This window comes from Amblyraja radiata, chromosome 6, assembly GCF_010909765.2.
Source record: "Amblyraja radiata isolate CabotCenter1 chromosome 6, sAmbRad1.1.pri, whole genome shotgun sequence".
NCBI classification, from domain to species: domain Eukaryota; kingdom Metazoa; phylum Chordata; class Chondrichthyes; order Rajiformes; family Rajidae; genus Amblyraja; species Amblyraja radiata.
The window spans coordinates 30,733,977-30,760,621 of record NC_045961.1 but is presented as its reverse complement, the minus strand read 5'-3'; the positions used below and the strand labels follow the sequence as shown (position 1 = coordinate 30,760,621).

At 42.2% G+C, this 26,645-nt stretch overlaps 1 protein-coding gene across 10 annotated transcripts in view; it reads left to right on the top strand.

Moving 5' to 3' along the window:
* fat3 (FAT atypical cadherin 3) overlaps positions 1-26,645 on the top strand; it is a 657,225-nt gene that overhangs the window by 518,174 nt on the left and 112,406 nt on the right. For 9 of the 10 annotated variants that reach the window (XM_033022431.1, XM_033022433.1, XM_033022434.1 and 6 more), the window contains 2 exons: positions 6,406-6,616; positions 10,860-14,942. In XM_033022431.1, the coding sequence (XP_032878322.1) occupies positions 6,406-6,616; positions 10,860-14,942 (4,294 nt within the window). Of the gene's footprint in view, positions 1-6,405; positions 6,617-10,859; positions 14,943-26,645 lie in introns of those variants that run through there. The other variant, XM_033022440.1, reaches the window with a different exon arrangement.

Genomic DNA, 26,645 nt, shown 5'->3' with positions numbered 1-26,645 from the left:
CAGCAGGGACCCGCGGTCTCCCGGTGTCACCATCCACCAGACTTGCGGTTGGAGCCTCCTTATCTCCGGGGTCGGGCCACAGCAGCGCTCCACCACAGCTCCACCCGCTCCGATTGAATATTCTAACAATACAAATATAAAAACTATTATGAACTATACTTTCTGGGGACCACACTAAAGATTGCAAGTAAAATAATCTTACTTCGGTTTTTCTAAAGTCAATTCTCTCAGAAATAGAACAAGAATTTATTTTGTACAACTATATCAGTAAAATTGATCATCCTATTTGCTAAAATTTCCCATCTTGGCAATTATTCCATCTGTTCCCTTCATTTGCTGAGACCAGCAATGCTGAAAACACTGTTCTGCTCATTAAACTTCAACCTGTGTCTTAGTCATTATAGACACCACTATCATGATAACATTGTTCTCATCTAAGTCACTGCCTACATTGCTTCATTCCTTTCATCATTCCTAAAATCAACTGCAATCCCTTTCCCGGCCTCATCCATTCATAACTGTATTCTAATTACAACACTCAATTGAATTACTACATCCTCATGACATTGTTAACAATGACTGCAGGTACATTGAATGCCATATCTTTATCCCTATGTACAAATTCCTTCCTATCTATAACCTCCAGCAGTCCAATGTTTCACTGCACGCCTTTCACGTCTATGCTTTCCTCTCCATGACCCATTGCTCCACTGCTTCTCAATTTCTCTTTGGTTTGATTGTGCCTTTTGTCAGGCTTGCACCTTGTGGTAGAGAAAATGACCTCATATTTATTGGGTAGGAAGGAACTGCAGATGCTGGTTTAAACCGAAAATAGACACAAAAAGCTGGAGTAACTCAGCGGGTCAGACAGCATCTCTGGAGAAAAGGAATAGGTGACGTTTCGACTGAGGTGTGAAGAAGGTTCTCGACCCAAAAAGCCACCTATTCCTTTTCTCCAGACATGCTGTCTGACCCGCTGAGTTACTCCAAATTTTTGTGTCTATCTAATATTTATTGGGACTATCGTGCAATTTAACAGTGAACCATAATGGTGAGACTGTTTCCAAAAGATATTTAACCATTGGCAGTAACAGAGCACTAATTACAATGCAGTACACCAAAACACATTGGCAGACAGCCAATTTTTTGTGCTTATCATTTTCAAACTTCTTAAACTAAATTCTAAGTCAAGATGAAATATTGATCCACCTTAGGCAGCGGTGTCTCCTGCTGTACTCTTCAAGTTTCTCTCTGCCTCTTTCGTGATAATTTTGTCTACATTACATTGTTTCATTGCCTACTTGTAACCCAGTTGCTTGATTGATCATCAGTTTCAAGAGTCTCTCACCTGCCTTACAGTCTAGTAATTAATCATAGCTAATGGCTATCATAAATTAGTTATGAGCTGCATAAATTAGCTTTACCGTTGTCGTCCATTTTTTTTTTAACCCTTTTGTTCTTTTTGGCTTAAATACTTCCCGTAGTCGTCACAATTCATAATAATATTAATTCTGTGAACCCTATAAACCTCCCCATATACATTATTTCTGAACATATCTTAGGTATCCATCCATCTCTGACAATAGTTTTCTGGTTCCTTAAGATTTTTATTTCAGCTCCTTTTTTGATTATATTTTCCTATTTCCCTATTATCAAATCTTGAGTATTTAGTGTTATAGAATACTAATATTGTTTTAGTCTCTCTTACTTTGCTATGTATTTGTCATTATTTTATGGAAAGAAAGGAATTGGATAGCTAATTAATCCCGTGAACAGCATCAGTTCTGCAACTGGCTTCTTATTATTTTATCAATCACTTAAAACACAAAACTTTCCAAATAGCTGACAGATTTTTACATTGTTATTGACCTAAACAAATTTTCTTTCAAAACCTATGCTGGGATATCTGTTTTACAATGTTTTAAATACCCCACATTTAAAATTAATCATTATTGATCTGTGCTTTGTGCTAAGAGTGTCAATTAAATTGCAGTTAATGGGTACATTAGCACAAAAGTAAATTAGCATTTTTTAATGCATTAGTCATGCTCGATAATGGGGGAATGTGCTTTTTTAAAGATAAAAATCAATTACACAACTCATATTTTCCACCTTGGATCCAGCAACAGACATAACCACATATTCTATGTGCAGTTAGGGGATCTTTCGAGTCCTAAATTCCACTCCACAAACTTTTTGACTTGGCTTCCATGTGCCCTAGAGGCCAACAGGTTAAATGTAACATTTCTTTTAACCTACCCTGATGAAAATGTTCCTGTCAAATATATAATTTAGGGCTTCCAGTTAATAACATGGAGAATGAAAGGATGGAACTGCAGATGTCACTGCCTGACCCACTGAGATTCCAGCATGCCGTGTCCATCTTCATGAGTGTGTTCATGCAAGGTGCCAGATTCATAGGATTATATAAGCTTTTGTTTAGTAACCATTTTCCTAACCCCATCATCCCTCTCCGCACCCCCACTTCCCATTGCGAATGTTCTTCACAAGGTAGAACGTAGAACAGGCCCTTCAGCCCACACTGTCTGTGTCGAACATGATGAAGTTAAACTATTCTCCTCCCCCTCCATGTTAACTATATGCCTCCGTTCCCTGTATATCCATGTACCTAGGCTTTAGCCTCATAAACAACACTATTGTATCTGTCTCCACTACCACCCTGACAGCATATTTCAGGCGCCCAGGTTAAAAAAAAACTTGTCCTGCACTTCTTCTTTGACATTTCCATCCTGGGAAAAAGTTTCTGATTGTATGTAACTATTTATGCCTCTTATACATTTATATACTTTTATTAGGTTTCTCTGATGCTCCAGAGAAAACAATCCACGTTCGAATAACCTTTCCTTATGGATAATACCCTTTAGCCCAGGTAGAATTTTGATAAACCTCTCCTGCACCCCCTCCAAAGTAATCTTCCCTCTCATGGGGGTAACCAAAGTTGCATACAATACTCCAAATTTAAACTAACCTAAGTTTTATAAATCTGCAATATGATTTTCTGACACTTATATTCAATGCTTCTCAGCCAACAGTTGACTCAACTATTCATTCTCAGCCATGAAAATCTGTTGTTAATAAAATAATAATAATAATAATAATAATACACTTTATTGTCATTGTAAATACATACAACAAAATTTCAGGCGCACTGCCCGAGCGGAGCGCCAACGTAACAGGTTAATAATAACGACAATGGAAACAACAAAAACGGCAAGAAAAACATCAAGTCAGAATGTGCAATATTTCACAGTATAGTGTTGTGGCAGTACAAAATATTGGCTATGGCGGCTGTGTGTTCTGTGCAGAGTTCAGAGTGGTGATAGCCTTGGGGTAGAAACTGTTCGTTAATCTTGTGGTGTGTGATTTGATGGATTGCATCTCCGATTAGAAAAAGTTTCCCCCAACACCCTCCGCCACCCCCCACACAAAACAAGCTAAAAAATACTAAAAAACAAACATTTAACACATACAAAACAGACACAACTGAAACAAACCATTACGCTCTGAAGAAGGGACTCAACCTAAAATGTCACCTATTCCTTCGCTCCATAGATGCTGCCTCACCCGTTGAGTTTCTCCTGCATTTTTATCTATCTAACATTTTTTCAGCATCTGCAGTTCCTTCTTAAACATTACGCTCTTAGTTTTACATTACAGTCAACCCCAAAGATTGGAGATGGGAAGACAGGGAGTGAAAGAGAGAGTTGGAAATGCAGAGAGATACATGAGGATTTGTTCTGAAGGCCCATCCACGCAGGTCTGGAGTTTGGATCAGATTCAGACAGTTCCGTTGACTGCAGATTGGGGGTTGGTTTGATCTGCTGACAGATGATGAGGCACTGACTTCGACTGGCTTCAGATACAGGGAAATCTCTTGGTATTGGGTCAACATCTCACTTTGAATCCAGAAATGAGCTAAACCCTCATCAGGTCACCTGAACCTAACCCCAGAGAGGTCACAACCACCCAATGCTGGTGGGGAGCAAGTGACAGTCATAACTAGTTGTGTAGGAAGGAACTGCAGATGCTGGTTTAAACCAAAGATAGACACAAAAAGCTGGAGTAACTCAGCGGGTCAGAGAGCATCTCTGGAGAAAAGGATTATGTGATGTTTTGGCCCAAGACCCTTCTTCTGACTGAGAGATATTGACGGTGATATAGAGAGATATAGAACAAATGAATGAAAGATATGCAGAATAAGTAACGGTGATCAAGGAAATGCTCCATTGTTAGCTGTGGGCTTGGGGATAACGAGCTACAGACAATGAAACTCATCAGCTCAACAGTGAAAATAATGCAACAACAAGGGTGGCTGGGGGATGGAGAAAGAGGGGATGCAAGGGTTATTTGAAGTTAGAGAAATCAATATTCATATCGCTGGGATAATCAATAATTTATTGTATTATTGTTTATTGTATATTTGTTGCATTGTTAATGTGCCTCTAAAACTGCAGCAAGTAAGGATTTCATTGTTCTATGCCAGTGAATGTGATCATTAAACATTATTGACTCCTAAGTTCAAGTTCAAGTTCAAATTTATTTGGTCACATAGTGAAATTCTTTTTGCCATGCAGCACATTAAAAAAAAATACAACATGACAGTAATAGATAGTTTCAACATCAAAACATCCCCCCACAATGGGAACCACAATCCCCCCACAATGGGAAAGGCACAAAGTCCAGTCCCATCCCCATGTCCACCCATAGTCGGGCCTCCTTACTCGAGACCGTGGCTACCGGAGCCGACAGGGCCGCGCCGAATGGAGCTCAACTGGCGAACTCAACAAGAGATCTCAGGCTCCCGATGGAAAGTTCAGCACCGCCGCCCGCAGCCGCTCCACAGACCCGCAGCTCCGCAACGGACCCAGCTCCAGTACCGGGAGTTTCAGCGAAGTCACCGCCAGCCCCGCAATGGCCTCCAGCGCTGCACCGCCGTCCTCCGACCCGCAGCTCCGCCAGCCGATCCCGAGCCAGTACACGCTGCCGCGCCGCCGCCGCCGCTGACCTGTGCCGTTGCCGCTGCTGAGCCAGTCGCTCCGCTGCCTCTCCCGTGCCGCCGCCGCTCTGATTCCGGTGCCGCTCTAGCCTTGCCTCCGCCGTCCTGCTGCTGATTCTTGCCGCTCGCCTCTTAGCCGTTGTCCGCCGCCTCTGCGTTCTTATCCGTTTCGCCTCCGCCTCCTCCCAACTCGCATCTCCCTGCGGTCCCCCCAGGACGCCGCTCCAGGCCCGCTGGTAGGCCGCGGGGACGGGTCGAAGCTGCAGCCCGGAGAAAAGCTGCATCTCCGACCAGGTAGGGACCCTGAAAATTAGTTTCCCCCTCCCCTCCCCCACACATAAAAAAGCTAGAACTCCTCAAAACAAAACACTAAACTAACTAAAAATAAGAAAAAGAGATGAAAAAAAACAGACAGCTGCAGGCTAGGCAGCCATACCCTCTACAGGACGGCGCCAAGGTCATAGGTCATCAGTTTCATAAGTGGCCCATTTGGCCCATCAAGTCTACTCTGCATTTGCTGCCATCTGTCATGGCTGATCTATCTCTCCCTCCTAACCCCATTCTCCTGTCTTCTCCTCATAACCTCTGACACCTGTACTAATCAAAAATCTATCTATCTCTGCTTTAATAACTATCTATTGATGACCTCCACAGCCTTCTGTGGCAAAAGATTCACCACCCTCTGACTAAAGACATGTCTCCTCATCTCCTTCATAAAAAAAACTTCCTTTAATTCTGAGGCTATGACCTCTAGTCCTGGACTCTCCCACTAGTGGAAACATCATCTTCATACCCACTCTATCCAAGCCTTTCACTATTCTGTATGTTTGATATCTGACTCTTGATTGCTTTGCTCAAATGACCTAGCAAGCTATACAGTTTATCTTGCTGCTTTTTACCCCCACCTTTTGAGCAACTGTTACCTGTAAAGTTATAGGTTTTCAATCCCAACTCTCTAGAGAATCTTGGATAAGATTCAATACAAATCTCATTTCAAAATAATTCACTGTTCCTTGTGGTATTTACCACATTATGTACAAGGTGTAAATTGTCAAAAGCTGTTGCCAGCTCATGTTGAAAATCACAGGCATCGTCTTTGAAGTGCTACCAGCATCCAACAACTGTCTAAGCAGGATTTTAAGTGCAGAGTCTCGTGAAACCACTCCTGTATTGCACATCATCACTGCGACAGAAACATTGAAATGTTGTGATTTCTTACGAGGAATGCAATGATGATTGTGAAATCTGTGATGAATTTAGGTTACTTTTATATCAAACCATTTAACATTAAAAATGTACCTTTAGTACTTTAACAAATGTAAAAAAAATGTAGCACCATCTCCTTTTAAAGACTGGGAACTATTAAATGCGCAAATTTGTTTCACCAGGTACGAGATCAAGAATTTCCATACCGACGTAACTTAGCACGGGTTATAGTAAATGTAGCTGATGCCAATGATCACGCTCCATACTTCACTAGTGCTGTGTATGAGGGTTCAGTTTTTGAATCGGCTGCTTTTGGTTCTGCAGTACTGCAGGTTACAGCTCTGGACAAAGATAAAGGTCAAAACGCAGAACTATTGTACAGTATTGAAGGAGGTGAGTGTGGATCAAAGGAAGTAGCGTTTATGAGTAGAAAATATGCACAGTGAAAACATAATTGTAAAGACTGGCAATCTCATGTGTCAAACGTTAGGGCTATTACATTGTGCTAAAAAGATAAACATGGTTAAACTCAACAAGCCGCGTCTGCTACCTACTACACAGAGAATGCCCAAGGGGCAGTAATTTTATTTCTTAGATGATAAATTTTCACAACAAATTGATTAGAAAAATATTTACTGCTCAATTAACTCATGAGATAATTATTTATCTTAGATTTATCTTTTATGTTTTTGTTCCCCTGAGCTGCGAATGTATTAAGCAAAGCGAATGTATTTTTAGCCTAGCCAGATTTTCATTAAATTCGTTAAAATTCAAGCATTTATTTTTGATAACTATCGGTTGTGTAAATCCGACCCATAGTTAAAAGGTAGCCTGTTTGGTAAACTATTGTCCACCCTGCAACTAGCAGATAGTCTTTCATTGAATTTAAAGACTTAGGACCTGTCCCACGAGCATGCGACTGCATGCGGCAAGCGCGACCAAACCGGAAGCGAGGGCCGCGTGGGGACCGCGCAGAGGTCAAGTGATCCCCGTACAGGGCCTGTCCCACCAGCATGCGACTGCATGCGGCGAGTGCGACCAAACCGGAAGCGGGGGCCCCGCGGAAGTCGAGTGATACCGTACGAGTTGACGTGAAGTTCGAGCAAAGTTCGCGCTAGGCGTACGCTGTCAAGACGCTGTGTACGGCATCAAGACAGTGCGTACGGCGTCAAGTCAGTGCGCACGCCCATTGAGGCACTGCGTACGGCCTCAATGCGGCTGCGGGCCGGCAGTTCGTTGGCGCGCGGAATTTTTGGACAGTGTCAGTTTTTCGGAGCCCCGCACAACTCCATATGGCTCCGGCGATCGAAGTGGGACCGTCCACGGGAGGCCGTATGACTCAAGCGACCACATAAGGTTGTGCTTGCCGCATGCAGTCACATGCTCGTTTAGGGCCTTTCCTCCTAAAGGCATGCCCATCAGCTGTCCAGTATTAGAGACTCACAAGTATCTCTGAGCCATAATCATAGAGCACGGAAACAGATCCTAGTGCCCCACTCATCCATGCCAACCAAGATACCCTATCTAAACTAATTGCTTAACCCCATTTGACCCGTGTCCCTCTGCACCTGTTTAAATGTTGTTTTTGTACATGCCTCCTCAGGTAACTGATTCCATTTATCCCACCACTCTCCATGTAAAAGGTTGCCCCTCAACTTCCTATCAAATATTTCTCCTCTCGCCTTAAATCTATGCCCTTTAGTTCTGATTTCCCATACCCTGGGAAAAAGACTCAATGCATTCATCCTATCTATTCGCTTCATGATTTTATATACCTCAATAATATAACTCATCAGCCTGCTGCACTCCAATGAATAAAGTCCTAGCCTGCCTAACCCCCCCCCCCCCCCCCCCCCCCCCCCTATAGCTCAGGCCCTCGAGTCCTGGCAACATCCTTGTAAATCCTCTCATCACTCGTTCATGCGTATTGGCATCTTTCCTACAGCAGGATGATAAAAACTGAATGCAATACTCCAAATACGTCCTCACCAATCATGGACAACTGTAACATAATGTCCCAATTAGTATACTCATTACCCTGACTGATGAAGGCCAATATGCCAAAGACCATCTTCACGACCCAATCTACCTGCAACGCCAGTTTCAGAAAATGATGTACTTGTATTCCTGAATCTGTGTGTTCTACACCATTCTCTAGGACCCCACGGTTCACTGGGAAAGTCTGGCCTGATTTGATGACTTCCTATAAGTGTTGCACCTCACATTTATTGGAATTAAGCAATTTCTCATTCCTCAACCCTCTTGTCCATCTGATCAATATTCTGCTGTAATTCTTGATAACCAACTTCACTGTCTACGATGTCACCGATTTTATCATTTGCAAACTTACTAATCATGCTTGTTCATTCCCATCAAATTCATTGATATACAGTGGCTTGCAAAAGTATTCATACCCCTTGAACTTTTCCACATTTTGTCACGTTACAACCACAAACGTAAATGTATTTTATTGGGATTTTATGTGATAGACCAACACAAAGTGGTGCATAATTGTGGAAAATGAAGGAAAATGATACATGGTTTTCAAATTTTTTTACAAATAAAAAACTGAAAAGTGTGGCGTGCAAAGGTATTCAGCCCCCCTGAGTCAATACTTTATAGAACCACCTTTCGCTGCAATTACAGCTGCAAGTCTTTTGGGGTATGTCTCTACCAGCTTTGCACATCTAGAGACTGAAATTTTTGCCCATTCTTCTTTGCAAAATAGCTCAAGCTCAGTCAGATTGGATGGAGAGCATCTGTGAACAGCAATTTTCAAGTCTTGCCAGAGATTCTCAATTGGATTTAGGTCTGGACTTTGACTGGGCCATTCTAACACATGAATATGCTTTGATCTAAACCATTCCATTGTAGCTCTGGCTGTGTGTTTAGGGTCGTTGTCCTGCTGGAAGGTGAACCTCCGCCCCAGTCTCAAGTCTTTTGCAGACTCTAACAGGTTTTCTTCCAAGATTGCCCTGTATTTGGCTCCATCCATCTTCCCATCAACTCTGACCAGCTTCCCTGTCCCTGCTGAAGAAAAGCATCCCCACAGCATGATACTGCCACCACCATGTTTCACATTGGGGATGGTGTGTTCAGGGTGATGTGCAGTGTTAGTTTTCCGCCACACATAGCGTTTTGCATTTAGGCCAAAAACTTCAATTTTAGTCTCATCTGACCAGAGCACCTTCCTCCACATGTTTGCTGTGTCCCTCACATGGCTTGTGGCAAACTGCAAACGGGACTTCTTATGGCTTTTTTTCAACAATGGCTTTCTTCTTGCCACTCTTCCATAAAGGCCCGATTTGTGGAGTGCACGACTAATAGTTGTCCTGTGGACAGATTCTCCCACCTGAGCTGTGGATCTCTGCAGCTCCTCCAGAGTTACCATGGGCCTCTTGGCTGCTTCTCTGATCATTGCTTTCCTTGCCCGGCCTGTCAGTTTAGGTGGACGGCCATGTCTTGGTAGGTTTGCAGTTGTGCCATACTCTTTCCATTTTCGGATGATGGATTGAACAGTGCTCCGTGAGATGTTCAAAGCTTGGGATATTTTTTCATAACCTAACCCTGCTTTAAACTTCTCCACAACTTTATCCCTGACCTGTCTGGGTGTTCCTTGGGCTTCATGATGCTGTTTGTTCACTAATGTTCTCTAACAAACCTCTGAGGCCTTCACAGAACAGCTGTATTTATACTGAGATTAGATTACACACAAGTGGACTCTATTTACTAATTAGGTGACTTCTGAAGGCAATTGGTTGCACTGGATTTTATTTAGGGGTATCAGAGTAAAGGGGGCTGAATACTTTTGCACGCCACACTTTTCAGTTTTTTATTTGTAAAAAAATTTGAGAACCATGTATCATTTTCCTTCCATTTCACAATTATGCGCCACTTTGTGTTGGTCTATCACATAAAATCCCAATAAAATACATTTACGTTTGTGGTTGTAACGTGACAAAATGTGGAAAAGTTCAAGGGGTATGAATACTTTTGCAAGTCACTGTAGATGGCAAACAACAATGGGCCCAACATCAATCCCTGAGGCACACTTGTCACTTGTCTGAAATACAACTTTCTACCATTACCCTCTGCCATGAAGCCAACTGTATCCAGTTAGCTCGCTCTCCCTGGATCTCATACAATCTATAGGGTTAAAGATCTGGCGGAAATTTAAGGGACAGGAAGAGAGGAAACCTCAAAATACATGGCAAGGATGAAAATTTTAAGTCATTTTCAAAGTTATTTAACTTGGAATTAGTTCAATGCAGATTTTCAAGCTTAGGAATGAAGGGAGTATGAAATGGTAAAACCATAAACAGCAATGTTTTGGATACGTTAGAATCTGCATAAAATAAAACGAGGAAGGTCAGCCCCAAATACATTAGAATAATCAAGTTTAGCGGCGATTAAAGGAAGGTTTGAGCTGATGTAGTCTTGAGTCATAAGTAGAGTCATGTGATGTTAAAGATGTGGGATCAGGTGATTCTAGTGTCATCAAGAATATATATTCTGAAGTCCATTTAACTATCACCATTTCATTAGATTTGCCCCTTCCGCATCATCCCCCTCCCAATTATTTGTCGGTAGCGAGAAAACTAATGTTTTTGATGTTGCAAACATTTTTCTGTTTCAGGCAACAATGACAATGTCTTTAAAATTGAACCAGTTTTGGGAATTATCATTGTTTCAAAAGAACTTGACCTCGCATCCCTTGGCCATTATGTTCTGACTGTTAAAGCAACTGATCGAGGAATACCATCTCTCTCTGCGACTGTGATTGTACGTATAACATTGACTTTCTCGGACAACGCACAACCCCAGTTCCATCAGAAAGAATACACGATTGAAGTGAATGAAAATGCCAGCGCTGGGACCTCAGTGGTTATGATCTCAGCTGTGAGTCAATCAACAGTAGTTTATGAGATAAAAACTGGAAATTGGGAGAGTGTTTTTGCAATAAACCCTTATTCGGGTGTCATTAGTGTTCAGAAAACTCTTGATTATGAACAAATTTCTTCCTATCAGCTGATTGTGCAAGCAACCAACATGGCAGGAATGTCCTCGAACATTACAGTTAGTATTCATGTTGTTGACCAAAATGACAATCCTCCGATCTTCCTTCATTCCCAATATTCGGGTAGCATTAGTGAGGCTGCTCCAGTCAACAGTGCTGTTTTAATCTCGGACAACAATCCACTTGTTATAAGAGCCAGCGACGCTGATTGCAACCAGAATTCATTGCTTGTCTACCAAATTGTTGAATCCACAGCAAAGACATATTTTTCGGTTGATTCCAGCACTGGGGCAATCCGGACCATCGCAAACCTTGATCATGAAACAATTCCAATATTTCATTTCCAAGTGCAGGTCAGAGACAGTGGAAGTCCACAGCTCATGGCTGAATCTCCAGCTGATGTAACAATTCATGTGACTGATATCAACGACTCACCCCCAATGTTCAGCCAGGAAGTATATGAAACTGTTCTTCTCCTGCCAACATACATTGGCGTTGAGGTTCTCACTGTGTCAGCCACTGACCCTGACTTTGAAGTAATATCAGAATTAACCTACACATTAACAGATGGAAATTCAGCAAATTGTTTTTCGATTGACCTAAGAAGTGGAATAATCACTGTAAGGAATCAAACCCTTACTGGCGAAGTCTACCAACTTACTGTTCGTGTTTCCGACGGGAAGTTCAGCAGTACAGCAATGGTAAAAATAAAAGTGAAAGTTGCTCTTGACAGTGGTCTTCAGTTCACTCAAAGTTTCTATTCAGCTTCTATCTTGGAAAACAATACCGAGGCAATGAAAGTGGCTGTGGTAAATGCCGTGGGGAACCGGCTCAATGAGCCCTTGAAATACAGAATACTGAATCCTGGTGACAAGTTTACTATTAAATCCACCTCAGGAATTGTACAAACATTGCCTGTGTCTTTTGACAGGGAGGAGCAAGAAATGTATGAGTTAGTGGTGGAAGCGAGTCGTGAGCACGATCCCTGGTGTGTGGCGCGAGTGGTCATTAGGGTGCAGGTAGAAGATATTAATGACAATCCACCTGTATTTGTAGGCCTCCCCTATTATGCTGCAGTTCAAGTTGATGCAGAGCCAGAAGCACGAATATACCACGTCACCGCTGTGGATTGTGATAAGGGTAAAAATGGAGAGGTCACTTACTTCCTTGAAGAAGGACATGGTCACTTTGAGATTGACCAGTATACTGGCATTGTTACGCTGAAAGAACCATTTGAATCTGACGTATCCAGCGTTGAATACAATGTCATTGTCATTGCAACAGATGGTGGTTCTCCTTCGCTTTCCACACATGTACAACTGCCTATCACAGTGATTAATAAAGCTATGCCTGTCTTTGCAAAGCCATTTTATGTAAAAACAGTCAATGAAGACATACAGCCACACACCCCCATCCTCAGCATTAATGCAACTAGCCCTGAAGGTCAGAGTCTAATATACACAATTACAGATGGAAATCCCCTAAACCAATTTAATATAAATTTTTATACAGGAGTGATTGGTGTCATTCATCCACTTGATTATGAGACCAAGTCCAGCTATAAAATGACGGTTAAAGCGACAGATTCTCTCACGGGGGCCCAGGCAGAGGTGACAGTGGATATATCAGTAGGAGATGTTAATGATAACCCTCCAATTTTTGAACAAAGTGTATACGAAGCAACCCTTTCTGAATCCTCAATGGTTGGAACACCCGTGTTGCAGGTTATTGCTACTGACGCAGACTCTGAAAACAGTAAAATAGTATGCTATCAGATCGTCCAGGACAAGTTAAACAGCACAGATTACTTTCATATAGATAGCACAAGTGGGTTGATTCTAACATCCCGAATGTTGGACTTTGAGTTAATACAGGAATATAATTTTATAGCTCGAGCAATAGACAATGGCATCCCACCAATGAGCAGTGATGTCCCTGTAATGGTTCATGTGACTGATATGAATGACAGCCCTCCAGTATTTAACCAGCTTCTCTATGAATCCTATGTGAACGAACTTGCTCCACGCGGTCATTTTGTAACCTGCGTGCAGGCATCCGATGAAGATAGCTCTGACGTGGGCAGATTAAAATACAGCATCCTGTCTGGCAACGACCATATGAACTTTGTCATGAACAACATGAGAGGCATCATTACACTTTCCAACCATCGCAAGCAAAGAATGGATCCTGTGTATAACCTAAACGTCTCTGTGTCTGACGGCATTTTCACCAGCACTGCGCAAGTGCACATCAGAGTGCTTGGTGCCAACTTATACAGTCCAGTCTTTTCGAGCAATCTTTACGTGGTGGAATTGAGAGAAAACTCTGCCATTGGGAGCAAGGTGGCACAGGCAATAGCCACTGACGGCGATTCTGGGGACTATGGAAATATTAACTATCACATAGTGAATGACTTTGCAAGAAATCGATTCTCCATTGATTCTTCAGGGATAATTATTATTACAGAAAAGCTAAACAGGGAACTGACATTGGAAAGTAATATTGACATTATGGTAATGGCTGTGGATGGTGGTGGGAGATCTGCATTCTGCACTGTGAGGGTCATACTGGTCGATGACAATGACAATGCTCCCCAATTCATGGCCCTAGAATACAGGACAAGTGTTAAGGCTGACGTGACGAAAGGCTCATTGATCATTCAAGTCGTAGCTTTTGATCCAGATGAAGGAGCAAATGCTAAAATCTTGTATTCATTGTACAATGAAGATTCAGACTACGTAACTAATGCAATCGACATTGACCAGGAAACTGGATGGATTGTCACAAAGGGAAATTTTGACCATTTGAAAAATACAATTCTCTCTTTTTTCGTGAAAGCCTCAGATGGAGGTGTTCCTGTGAGGAGTGTTCTGGTTCCCGTATACTTTCATGTGCTTGCTCCCAAAACAGACCTTCCAGCCTTTCTGCAACATCAATATTCATTTATGCTGCCAGAAGATGCCCCTATAGGAAGTATGGTTGGCACCATCCAAGTTTTGCCACAACAAACTATTCTCTTCAATACGATTAATGGTGGATTATCACAAAATAACCAAGATGCAGTATTTGTTATAGATTCACACACTGGAGTGTTAAAATTGGACAAGAAACTTGATTACGAAACAAATCCTTTTTATGAGTTTTTGGTTACAGTCACCGTTAATAATGGCAGAACCGATATAATTTTGACAACAGTTGTCAAAATTGAAGTGAGGGATTTGAATGACAACAGGCCTGTTTTTCAGACCGATCCATACGAGGCTGTGATAATGGAAGGAATGCCAATCGGAACTAAAGTGATCCAAGTCCAAGCAATTGATGAAGACTCAGGAGCCAATGGACATGTCACCTATAGTATATTGCCAGCTACTCAGATGGAACTTGAAGATATAATGGATATATTTGCCATCGACACCAACAATGGCTGGATTAGGACACTTAAAGATCTCGATCATGAAAAGCAGCCGTCCTACACGTTCATTGTGGTAGCCTTGGACCATGGTGAGATTGTGCCCCTGTCTTCAACAGCAATTGTTCAAGTAACTGTCACGGATATAAATGACAATTCTCCACATTTTGTGAATGAGATATATCGGGGATCTGTGAGGGAGAGTGATTCACCAGGAGAGGTTGTTGCCGTGCTCAGTACAAGGGATGATGACACATCTGAAATCAATCGTCAAGTTAGCTATCACATTACAGGTAAGAACTCAATACACTGAAGTGCATGCAATTAAAACTGCACAATATGGATTATTCTGGGATTTGTCAAGGTAAATCAAGCTTGATGAATAGTAGCAAGGTTGCCAGATCACTGATTATGAGGGAAATTATTTAACTAATTAACAACTAATTGATTTTGCTACATGTATATTTGTAAATTTGGACAATATTTATAGCGCAGTTGCAAAATGGATACTTGAGAATTCATTATTGACAAGTAAATGAACATTTTACACATTTTATTAATGCTATCATGATTTATATTTTGAGTATACCATTCAAATTCATATCTGTTGGGTCTTGTGAATTAACTAATAAATTGTTATTGTCAGATGAGCTATTTAGATTCATGCAAAATTGTAAATTCTATGTTGACTATACAGATATTTTATCTGACCGTTACAACAAATGCATATGGTTTAATTAGACTACTATTAAGATTTTACTCTTGATATATTTTTCTGGGAATTATAAAGCAGGAGGCGAAGACATTTTTTAAGTGGCATTATAATTCATTTAATTTACTGCAGAGGACAAAATAGCAATGCTTGGAAATTGAAATGTAAGGTATGTGAATTTACATATGAATTAGGAGCTCGAACAGTTCACTTGACTTCATGCCTCCACTGCTATTTAATAAGATCAAGGCATATCTCATTGAGATTCCCATCTATTCCAAGGACATTTCACTCCCTTGCTTATCAAGCTACCTTGCATTGCCCTTTGAGAAAATGAGTTCCAATCCTATGAAAGTAAGTTTTGCCTACTTTGTCTTAAATGGACTAAGCTTATTTTTAAACTCAGTTGAATTAGATTGGAAATTAGCAAAGATAACTTTGATTCAAAAAAGGAGAGATATGAAAACCACATGCAGCTTAATATTTGTCATCGGGAAAAAATTCTATACGCTGTAAATGGATCGATTGTAATCATATATTGTTTTTCTGCTGACTGGTTAGCAGGCAACAAAAAACTGCTCACTGTACCTCATTACACATGACAATAAACTAAACTGAACTGAACTGAGAACCAATCACCACAGGTGTCATGTCAAAACAATGAGAAACATATCACAGTAATCTTATGGTCAATGTGGTTTTGTGAAAGGGAAATCCCATTTGGCCACTTTATCAACATTGCGTGAAGAAGCAGTATGCGCTGTGGGCAAAGGGGAAGCAATGTAAAAGCAGGGTAGAAGTGTATTATACGTAATGTTGGAGAATGCATTTAAAGTGATGCCATATTTTAACGGGTACACTGGAAAATAAAAGCTATTTGTGTAACAGATAACTGAATAGTTATATCACTGTTATATTTTCAGGAAATGAAGAGAAGGAATATTTTGATTCTGTTGGCAAAATGTAATAATAATAATAATAATGGATGGGATTTATATAGCGCCTTTCTAATACTCAAGGCGCTTGAGTATTGAGTAGTGTTGTAGTATTGAGTAATGAGTAGTGTGTCATAACAATGGTGCTGGGGTCTCTACTGTTACCACGTACCCACAGGGCTTGGATGAAGCCAATGGTTACTAACTTTGCTGATCAGGTAAAGATGGGTAGGAAAGTAGTAGGACGGAACTGCAGATGCTGGATTACATCGGAGATAGACACAAAATGCTGGAGAAACTCAGAGTGACAGGCAGCATCACTGTATAGAAGGATTGGGGTACATTTCGGGTCATCCATTTTGTCTGAAGAAAGGTCTCGTCCTGAAATGTCACCCATACATCTGTCCAGTTATGCTGCCTGTCCCGTGCAGTTACTCCAGCATTTTGTGTCTATCTTCAGAGGGAAAGTAGGTTGTGAAGAAGCAGATAAAGATTCTGTTAAAGGATACAGACAGTTTAAGTCAGTGGGCAAAATTTTGCAAACAAAATATTGGTGCAGTAAACCTTCTCTGAATTTTTTCCAATACGTTAACATCCTCTCTTAAATGAGCAGACAAATACTGTACACAGAACTTCAGACATAGTCTTGCCATTGCCCTATGTAATGAAGCATAGCATCTCAAATGTTCCATTCACTCCTTCTAGCAATAAATGATAACTTTCTTTTTGGTTTTAATGACTTGGAATACCTGTTTATTTGCCTTTTTGAATCATGCACTCAGAAGCTTCTACCCCTCAGTGCTCTGCAGTCCTTCACAATGCTTTTCTTTATTTCATCCCATTCGACTCCATTTGACAAAACCTTGTTTACCCGCTCCAAGAGTCAAGAGTATTTAGTTGTCATATGGACCCACAACAAAACAATTAGATTCTTAACTTGCTTCAGATTAACAGGCCCTTAAATGCATTAACACAGATAAATATTCAAAAATACAATAAGTGATACCAGGTGCCCATAATAGTAAAAAAAAAGCAAATTATTTTGTGCAACCAAAGACACAAATCATTTTGTAGTTGAATATGAACTCTGTAGTAAACATTTTAAAAGATGAGGGAAGGAGTCTGGGAGTCCGAAAAAGGGTCTCACGGTCCAGCGAAGGTCGCGCACGATTTCATGCGTACGCACAGCTGCCTGGAGCGCGTGACGTCATTTGAAGATGTACGCTAAATGCAGGAGTAACTCAGCGGGACAGGCAGCATTTCTGGAGAGAAGCAATGGGTGATGTTTCGTGTCGAGACCCTTCAGTCTGAAAGAAGGGTCTTGACCCAAAACGTCACCCATTGCTTCTCTCCAGAGATGCGGCCGGTCCCGCTGAGTTACTCCAGCATTTTGTGTCTATCTTCAATTTTCTTGGCCCCGCTCTGGGAGTAGAAGTGGGTGCTGATCCGGACCGCAATGGCTGTGAGCCCCAGGCCGAGTTCGGCGATCGTTTGCCTGCTTCTGCTGCGGTTGCAGGTAAGACGTTGCATCGCGCCAGGGTCTTGGGCCTGTCCCACTTTGGCCGTCAGTTACGCGACAAGCCGTTGGCGCGCGAAGATTTTGTTCACTACAAAATTTTGGGAGCCCCGCGCGATGTCGCGTACAACTCCATACCCCTCCGCGCTCCTCAGTGGGACTGGCCCCGCGCGGCCATACGATGCCCATGCGCCTCAATGCGACCACGAGGTCGTGTAATTTGCGTGCCAAGGACACGTAAGTGGGACAGGCCCTTAAATTGCAACTGCACAGCATAGTTCTTTTTCCGAAGTTTTTAAGTCGCTAGCTCCTCCAAATAAACCAAATTGCCCTTTGTTTTTGTGCTTTATGGTTCCATGCAGATGAGAATAATTGGCCTGCAAACAGAAATTACTGTTACAGCTAAGTAAAAGTGCACTTCAGTGAAGATCTACAACTCTGCCCTCATTTGGAATTTGTGAGCAGGTTAATGCACTAATCCTTAAATAACGAGGGAATGCAGTTCAGGGTCATCCATGAAGACAACACTGAGTCTTTATGTGGCATGTGTTTTTGAGTAGTTCTGAATTATATAGCAAACAGTAAAATTAATGAAATCTCAGCTACAATTATGTGTCAGATTAAATTGTCTGTTAGAGAATTTTGATTCTGCCACTGGAGAAATATTCTTATGCAGAACAATCACTGATGAGGTTGTTAGAATCTAGAGCTAGGATGCCACCGTCTGCTATTGTTTCTCCCCTGTGACTGAAGTATACAGTGTCAATGCACTGAGGGAAATATTTTGAAGTATTTCGGTTGAAAAATCATTAAGTGTTCATGAGCTTCATCAAAATTACAGCTTTTCCTATTTCATATGGAGGTCATTTTACTGTTCCTTGGAAACTGAAAGATACTTCATTTAGTAATATGATATTACTGCTTTGACACTCTTTGGGGTCTTGGCAAAATGCCATGGCCGGATGCCATTATATATAAAATTATGGGATATATTTTGGTAATAGACATAAAGGTTTGAAATTCAACAGTGCCAGAAAAGGCATATTAAAACTTGGTAGGTGTGGGAGGGAGCGCTGTGACAATTTTCAAGGAGGCTGCATCAGCAATGAGGTTTTGTCATGGATAATGTTCAAGGCATAATGCCTGGTAGAATAAGTGTTACAATCTTTTGTGTCAGAGTATCAAGGCCCAGAGCATTGGGAGTGAGAGATTAGGAACATTGGGGATTGAGGGTGTTGGCTATGTGATAGGGTATTGGTGGAATGATCCGTTTGAAGGCAGATAAGTGTTCAAGTCAGGTTCTCTGCAGGTGGGAAAGGTCAAACACGTAGTCAGGGGGCGCTCAGGACATTGGTGGTGAAGATGAAGAAAACTAATTAAAGGCAGACTTCTCTACAAGACAATGGAATCTGCAGACTTCATGGCAGAAGATACAAAGATACGTCTAAATAATATTAAAGTAGGCTTCGCCTCCCCAGTTAAAACCATCATGGTGTGAATGCTTTACAGGCACATAACCTGAAACCATGAGCTGCACACTGTTTCACATCGCTGAACATGTCTGGTAGCATTTGTGATTAGACATATCGGACATACAGAAAACCAAATATATAGAACTTTAATATATGCGCACAAAGCAGTATTTTATAGATCTCTTGATCAATATGGTTCAATGCTGGTCAGCGGGCACGGATGACATCCCACGCGACCACTTTGAGTCAGTAGAAGGGTCCTTATTCAAGGATTCTGCAGCCAACCTGAATGAGTACGCCATTGCCATCATCAGCAAGAGCGTACAGAAGTGCGTACAGATGGCAATCTGAGTGGCTGGTTATGGAACGCATTAATTGAGTCTACCAAGCAACCTAGACCAACTGCAGTTTGCCTACCACCACAACAGGTCCATAGCTGATGCCATCTTCCCTGGCCCTGCACTCATCCCTAGAAGACCTGGATAGGAGAGACACCTATGTCAGCCTTCTATTCATAGACTACAGCTCCGCTTTTAATATCATTATCTCAAGCTCATTGCCCAACTCATGGAACTTGGAATCAGCGCTCATTTTGCAACTGGGTCCCCGACTTCCTGACCAACAGACCACAATCAGTGAGGATAGGGGCCAAATCATCCTCTACGATAATCCTCAACACTGGTGCTCCACAAAGATGTGTTCTCAGCCCATTGCTTTACTCCCTATACACCAATGACTGTGCAGCCTGTACAAATCTTATTCAATTTACAAATTCACAGACAACACCACCGTAGTGTGCTGGATATCAAATAACGAAGGGACAGAGTACAGGAAGTAAATTGAGAACCTTGTCAACTGGTGTCAAGACAATAACCTTTCTCTCAATGTCAGTAAGACAAAGGAGATAGTGGTTGAGTTCAGGAAATGAAGTGGTACTCAAACCCTGGTATACATTGACTGCACCAAAGTAAAGATGGTTGAAAGTTTCAAGTTCCTAGGAGGTAATATCACCAGCATCATCCTGGGCCAGCCCTATCGAAGCAATGACCAAGAAAGCACACCAATGCCTCTACTTGCTTAGAAGGCTTAGGAAGTTTGGCATGTCTCCAACAACTCTCACAAACGTTCAACAGATGCGCTGTAGAAAGCATTTTTTTGGGATGCATCACAGCATGATTTGGGAACTGCTCCATCCAAGATTGCATAAAATTGCAGAGTTTGTGGACATAGCATGGACCATCACATAACCTCCCTTGCATTGACCATCCACATTTCACGGCCACCAGCATGATCAATGATCAGTCTCATCCCGCTTCTTCCTCCCCCCCCCCCCACCCCCCATCAGGCAAGAGGTACTGAAGCGTGAAAACCTATACCCCCAGATTCAGGGACAGTTTCTATCCAGCTGTTATCAACAATTAGAGAGAGATTCTGAGCTGCCATCTACCTCATTGGAGACCCTTGGACTATCTTTAATGGGAATTTACTTGACTTTATCTCACACTATCATTATTCCCTTTATCCTGTATCTGTACACTATGGACGGCTCAATTATAATCATGTATAGTTTTTCCGCTGACTGGATAGCACACAACAAAAAGATTTTCACTATACCTCGGTACACGTGACAATAAACTAAACTAATTAACTAACTCAGAAAAATACATTAGTGTAATCCACAAAAACATGATGCTAAATGAGAGAATTTCTCCGGCAATACATATAAAAGTAAATGAAATGTACAATGCTATATGTTGGCCAGCGCAGTGGTAGAGTTGCTGCCTTACAGCACCAGAGACCCAGGTTTGATCCTGACTACAGTTGCAGTCTGTGCAGAGTTTGTATGTTCTTCCTGCGACCACATGGTTTTCTCCGGGTGCTCCGGTTTCATTCTTCGTTCCAAAGACTTGCAGCTTTGGAGGTTATTTAGACTTTGTAAATTGCCCCAAGTGTGTAGGATGCAAAACTGTGATAACATAGAACTAGGGTATGTATGGTCATTGGGCGGCGCAGACTCTGTGGGCCAAAGAACCTATTTCTGTGCTGTATCACTAAACTAAACTAAATATATTGTGATTCTTCTGTTAATAATTGAGCTTTATGATTTGTTACTTGCTGCAAAGGAGTAAATCAGTTTTGTGGTGACGAGTGACTGATGTCAGGTGATCTATAGGTGGTACTTAAAGTGCTTTCGGCACTGAATTATGAATACAACCAACCATGTGTGAAAATTGATGATTGGGATTTGCATATGCCATATTTCACTGCTTAAACCATTAGTCTGCTGGCTGATGAAGGGAATTACAGGTGATCCTTACCACATAGACTCACAATGATGAATACCGTGATAATTCTGTTGAAAGCATTTGGAATAATTTTATTGTTGAAATATTAATCATATAAACTGAACTTCTGTATACATTTAAAACATGTTTAATTAATTTAGTTTATGACCTCGTGATTTTAATGTCTTCCTTTTTCTTCTCTTCACTATTATTTTATTTGTATTCAGCATAATCAGTTTTTAAACTTCTCTGTTTTGTTATTTCCCAAATCCTGGCATTTAGTTTTCATATTTTCCTGAACTGTTGTATTATAAATAGTTATAGAATGATTAAATCATATGGCATGGAAATAGGCTGTTTGACTCAATTCATCCATGCTGATGAAGATGTCCATCTGCCTTCACCACCCTATCTACATGTGATGCCATTTTCAGGGAACCATGTATTTTTACTCCTAGAACCCTCTGTTGGAAAACACTCCCCAGACCCTTACTGTACACTGTCCCTGGTTCATAAGGTCATAAGAAATAGGAATTTAGGCCATTTGGCCAATCATCTACACCATTCAATCATGGCTGATCTATCTCTTCTCCCCATAACCTCTGACACCTGTACTAATCAAGAATCTATCTATCTCTGCCTTTAAAATATCCACTGACTCGGCGTCCACCCGGCCTTCTGTGGCAAAGAATTCCACAGATTCACCACCCTCTGACTAAAGAAATTTCTCCTCATCTTCTTCCTAAAAGAACATCCTTAAATTCTGAGGCTATGACCTCTAGTCCTAGACTCTCCCACTAGTGGAAACATCCTCTCCACATCTACTCTATCCAAGCCTTTCACTATACTGTACATTTCAATGAGGTCCCCCTTCATTCTTCTAAACTTCAGCGAGTACAGGTTCGAGTTATCAGATTGCAACAACTCACACTTACCAGAATAAAATTCCATTTGCCATTTCCTCAGCCACTGTAATTCTTGAGAACTATCTTTGTTGTCTACAATATCGCCTATTTTAGTGTCATCTGCAAACATATTAATCATGCCTTGTACATTCTGGTCCAAATCGTGCTATAACCACCAACAGTAATGGGCCAAGCACTGATCCTTGAGCCACACCACTAGTTACAGACTTCTAGTCTGATAAACAACTTTCCACTAATACCCTCTGTTTCCTAATATGAAGCTAATTCTGTAGCGAGTTAGCTAGCTCTTCCTGTATCCCATGCAATCTAACCCGCCAGAGCAGCCCACCATGTGGAACCTTAGGAAAGGCCTTGCTAAAGTTCCTGCCCTCATACGATCCTGCCCTCATCAACCTTCTAGGTTCAAAATACTAAATCAAATACGTGAGACACAATTTCCAACACTCAAAACCATGCTGACTATCCTTAATCAACCCCTGTCTTTCCAGATGCAGGTATATCTTATTCCTTAAAATCCTGTCCAGTAACTTTCCTATCACATATTTCTGGTCAATAGTTCCCATGTTTTACTTTGCAGCCCCTCTTAACAAAAAGGCACAGCATTAGCCACCCTCTAGTCTTATGGCGCATTACCCGTATATAACAATGATTCATATATCTCATCCAGGACTCCTACAATTCCTTCTCTTGCTTCCCACAGTGTCCTTAGGTATAGCTGTTAGACCTCTGGGAGATTTATCTCCCTTCATGCATCTTCAGATATCCAGCAAGACCTCGACAGTAATATAGACTGTCCTCAAGACATCTCCATTAACTTTCTGAAATTCCCTAGTCTTCATTTATTTTTCCACAGAAGAAAAAAGATGAGAAATATTGATCGAGGACCGTCCCATTTCTGAAGTGCCATGCAATGTTAACCACTTGGGTTCTGAGGGCTCTATTTTCTCTTTAGTCACCCTTTTCTTCCGAATATAGTTACAAAATCTCTTTGGATTCTCCTTTATCTTATCTGCAAAGATTTTCTCATTGACTCTTTTTGCCCTCTTGGTTTCTCTCTTCAGGATGCTCCTCAATCCTCCAACCTCCTCCAGGATACACTTGATCCCAGCTGCCTATACTTGACCTAAACCTTCCTGTTTTTGTTGACCAGAACTTCAACTACTTTCATCATCCAGGGTTCCTTATTCCTTCCTTCCTTGCCTTTCACTGATGTTCTCTTGCATATTTCCTGTGGATTGGAGGGTAGCTAATGTTATCCCACTTTTTAAGAAAGGCAGGAGAGAGAAAACAGGGAATTATAGACAAGTTAGCCTGACATCGGTGGTGGGGAAGATGCTGGAGTCAAATATAAAAGATGAGATAGCCGAACATTTGGATAGCAGTAACAGGATCGGTCCGAGTCAGCATGGATTTACGAAGGGGAAATCATGCTTGACTAATCTTCTGGAATTTTTTGAAGGTGTAACTAGGAAAATGGACACGGGAGAACCAGTTGATGTAGTGTACCTGGACTTTCACAAAGCTTTTGATAAGGGAATTATCAGGGAATTATAGACCAGTTAGCCTGACATCGGTGGTGGGGAAGATGCTGGAGTCAAATATAAAAGATGAGATAGCCAAAAATTTGGATCGCAGTAACAGGATCGGTCCGAGTCAGCATGGATTTACGAGGGGGAAATCATGCTTGACTAATCTTCTGGAATTTTTTGAAGATGTAACGAGGAAAATGGACAAGGGAGAGCCAGTGGATGTAGTGTACCTGAACTTTCAGGAAGCTTTTGATAAGGTCCCACAAAGGAGATTAGTGGGCAAAATTAGGGCACATGGTATTGGGGGTAGACTGCTGACATGGCTAGAGAAGTGGTTGGCAGACAGGAAACAAAGAGTAGGGATTAACGGGTCCCTTTCAGAATGGCAGGCAGTGACTAGTGGGGTACCGCAAGGCTCGGTGCTGTGACCGCAGCTATTTACAATATACATCGATGATTTGGATGAACGGGTTCAAAGGAACATTAGTAAATTTGCAGATGACACAAAGCTGGGTGGCAGTGTGAACTGTGAGGAGGATGCTATGAGAATGCAGGGTGACTTGGACAGGTTGGGGGAGTGGGCAGATGCAGTTTAATGCGGATAAATGTGAGGTTATCCACTTTGGTAGCAAAAACAGGAAGGCAGATTACTATCTAAATGGCGTCGTTGGGAAAAGGGGAAGTACAACGGGATCTGGGGATCCTTGTACAACAGTCTATGAAAGTAAGCATGCAGGTACAGCAGGCAGTGAAGAAAATGAATGGCATGTAGGATGTAAATATAAAAAGTAATATAGTTATGTAACTAAATTAATAAAAGATTTATGAAGTAACAAACAAATCAGTCTGAAAATGTGCAAATCATAAATAAACTGTTATCAATACGTGATCATGAAACTCATGGATCATCACGAAAGAGCCAGTTGGTTCATTATTGCCCTGATGGGAAGGAAATCTACTATCTGTATTTGACCCTAAACATATGAGAGTTTGATTTTAAAGCAATCCCATTAACTGTAAATACACTGCAGTGTGGCCCAGTAATGGGCCTGTCCCAATTAGGCAATTTTTTAGGCGACTGCAGGAGACTATGCGGTCGCCACATGTTCGCGGGTGGTTGCCGGGTAATCGTCTTCATGGTCGTGAGAAGTTCACGCATTCTGGGAACTAGTCATGGCCTCATCAAAGGTATCAAAGGTATCAAAGGTATTTTATTGGTCACATTCATATACACCTAGGTGTAGTGAAGTGAAATGCTTCTTGCCATTTTGCAGCACATAAAGAAGGAATACAGACATAACATTAATAAGAGTTTTAAACATAAAGAACATCCCCCCACAATGGTTCCCATTATGAGGGAAGGCACAAAGTCCAGTCCCCAACCCCAGTTCACCCATAGTCGGGCCTATTGAGGCCTCCACAGTTGCCTCTACGGACGCCCGATGTTCCAGGCCGTTCTCGCCCGGTGATGTTGCTCCAGCGTCGGGAGGGTCCTCTCAGCGGCCTGGGAACCTTGGAACGGCCGCTTCCGTACTGGAGGCCGCGGCTTCCAAAGCCAACAAGGCCGCGCCGGTTGGAGCTCCACAACTGGCGATCTCATCTAGAGATCCCAGGCTCCCGGTGTAAAGTCAGCACCGCCGCCCGCAGCTGATCGCTCCACAGTCCCGCAGCTCCGCGATGTTTTCCTCAGCGAACTTCAGCTCACCGGAGCTCCAGTGCGGCGACCTGGGCAAGGCGTCGCCCGCTCCGCGATAGCGCTCCAGCGCTGTGCCGCCGCCGAAGCCGAGGTTCTGGGCGGTCCCCGACAGGAAAAGCCGCTCCAGGCCCGCTGGTAGGCCACGAGGACGGGTTGAAGCTGCAGCCCGGAGAAAAGCCGCCTCTCCGACCAGGTAGGGACCCTGAAAGGTAGTTTCCCCCTTCTCCCCCCCCACATAAAAAAGTCTAGACCTCCAAACAAAACACTTAACTAACTAAAATAAAAAATAAAAAGATGAAGAGACAGACAGCTGCTGGCTGGGCAGCCGTGCACAGGACAGCGAAAAATTAGCGGAGACCAGATGAAGCCGCCATGGAGAGTAGCGAGAATTCTCGTGCCATAGGTGCAGTGGTAGTGGGTTGCCAGGAGATCGAAGGTTTTCGTAGGTTCTCTTAAGTTGTAGCCTCTGCTGACCGGTGAATTTCATTGGCTCATTGGGAAAAATAAACGTAAGCAGTAGTTTTCAGAATCAAGGAATACCGAACGGTAATGTTAATGTCTGCCGAGCTTCACAGCCGTGTATCTCTGGCTTCTTAAAAGTTGTCTCCACTCCTTCTTCCCCATCCTTCTCGCCCCCCCCTTCTCCCCCCTCTCCCCTCCCTCTCGCCCCCTCTTTTAAAGGACTTACATCGCGGTGTGTGTCTGTATCACATTGGCTTAGCACCGTGTGAATTTCACTCAGACAACACTCCCCCCGCTTGCCCTGTCCCCCGCCTGCATAACGGGCTGGTGAAGCAGGCGATGTGTGTATGTGTTCCACTCTGACAGTCCCCGTTCCAGTCACCTGAAAAATCTCCTAAGTGGGACAGGCCCATTAATTATGAACCCATCACTAAGAATAGTCACTAGTTCAAATAAAAGGACC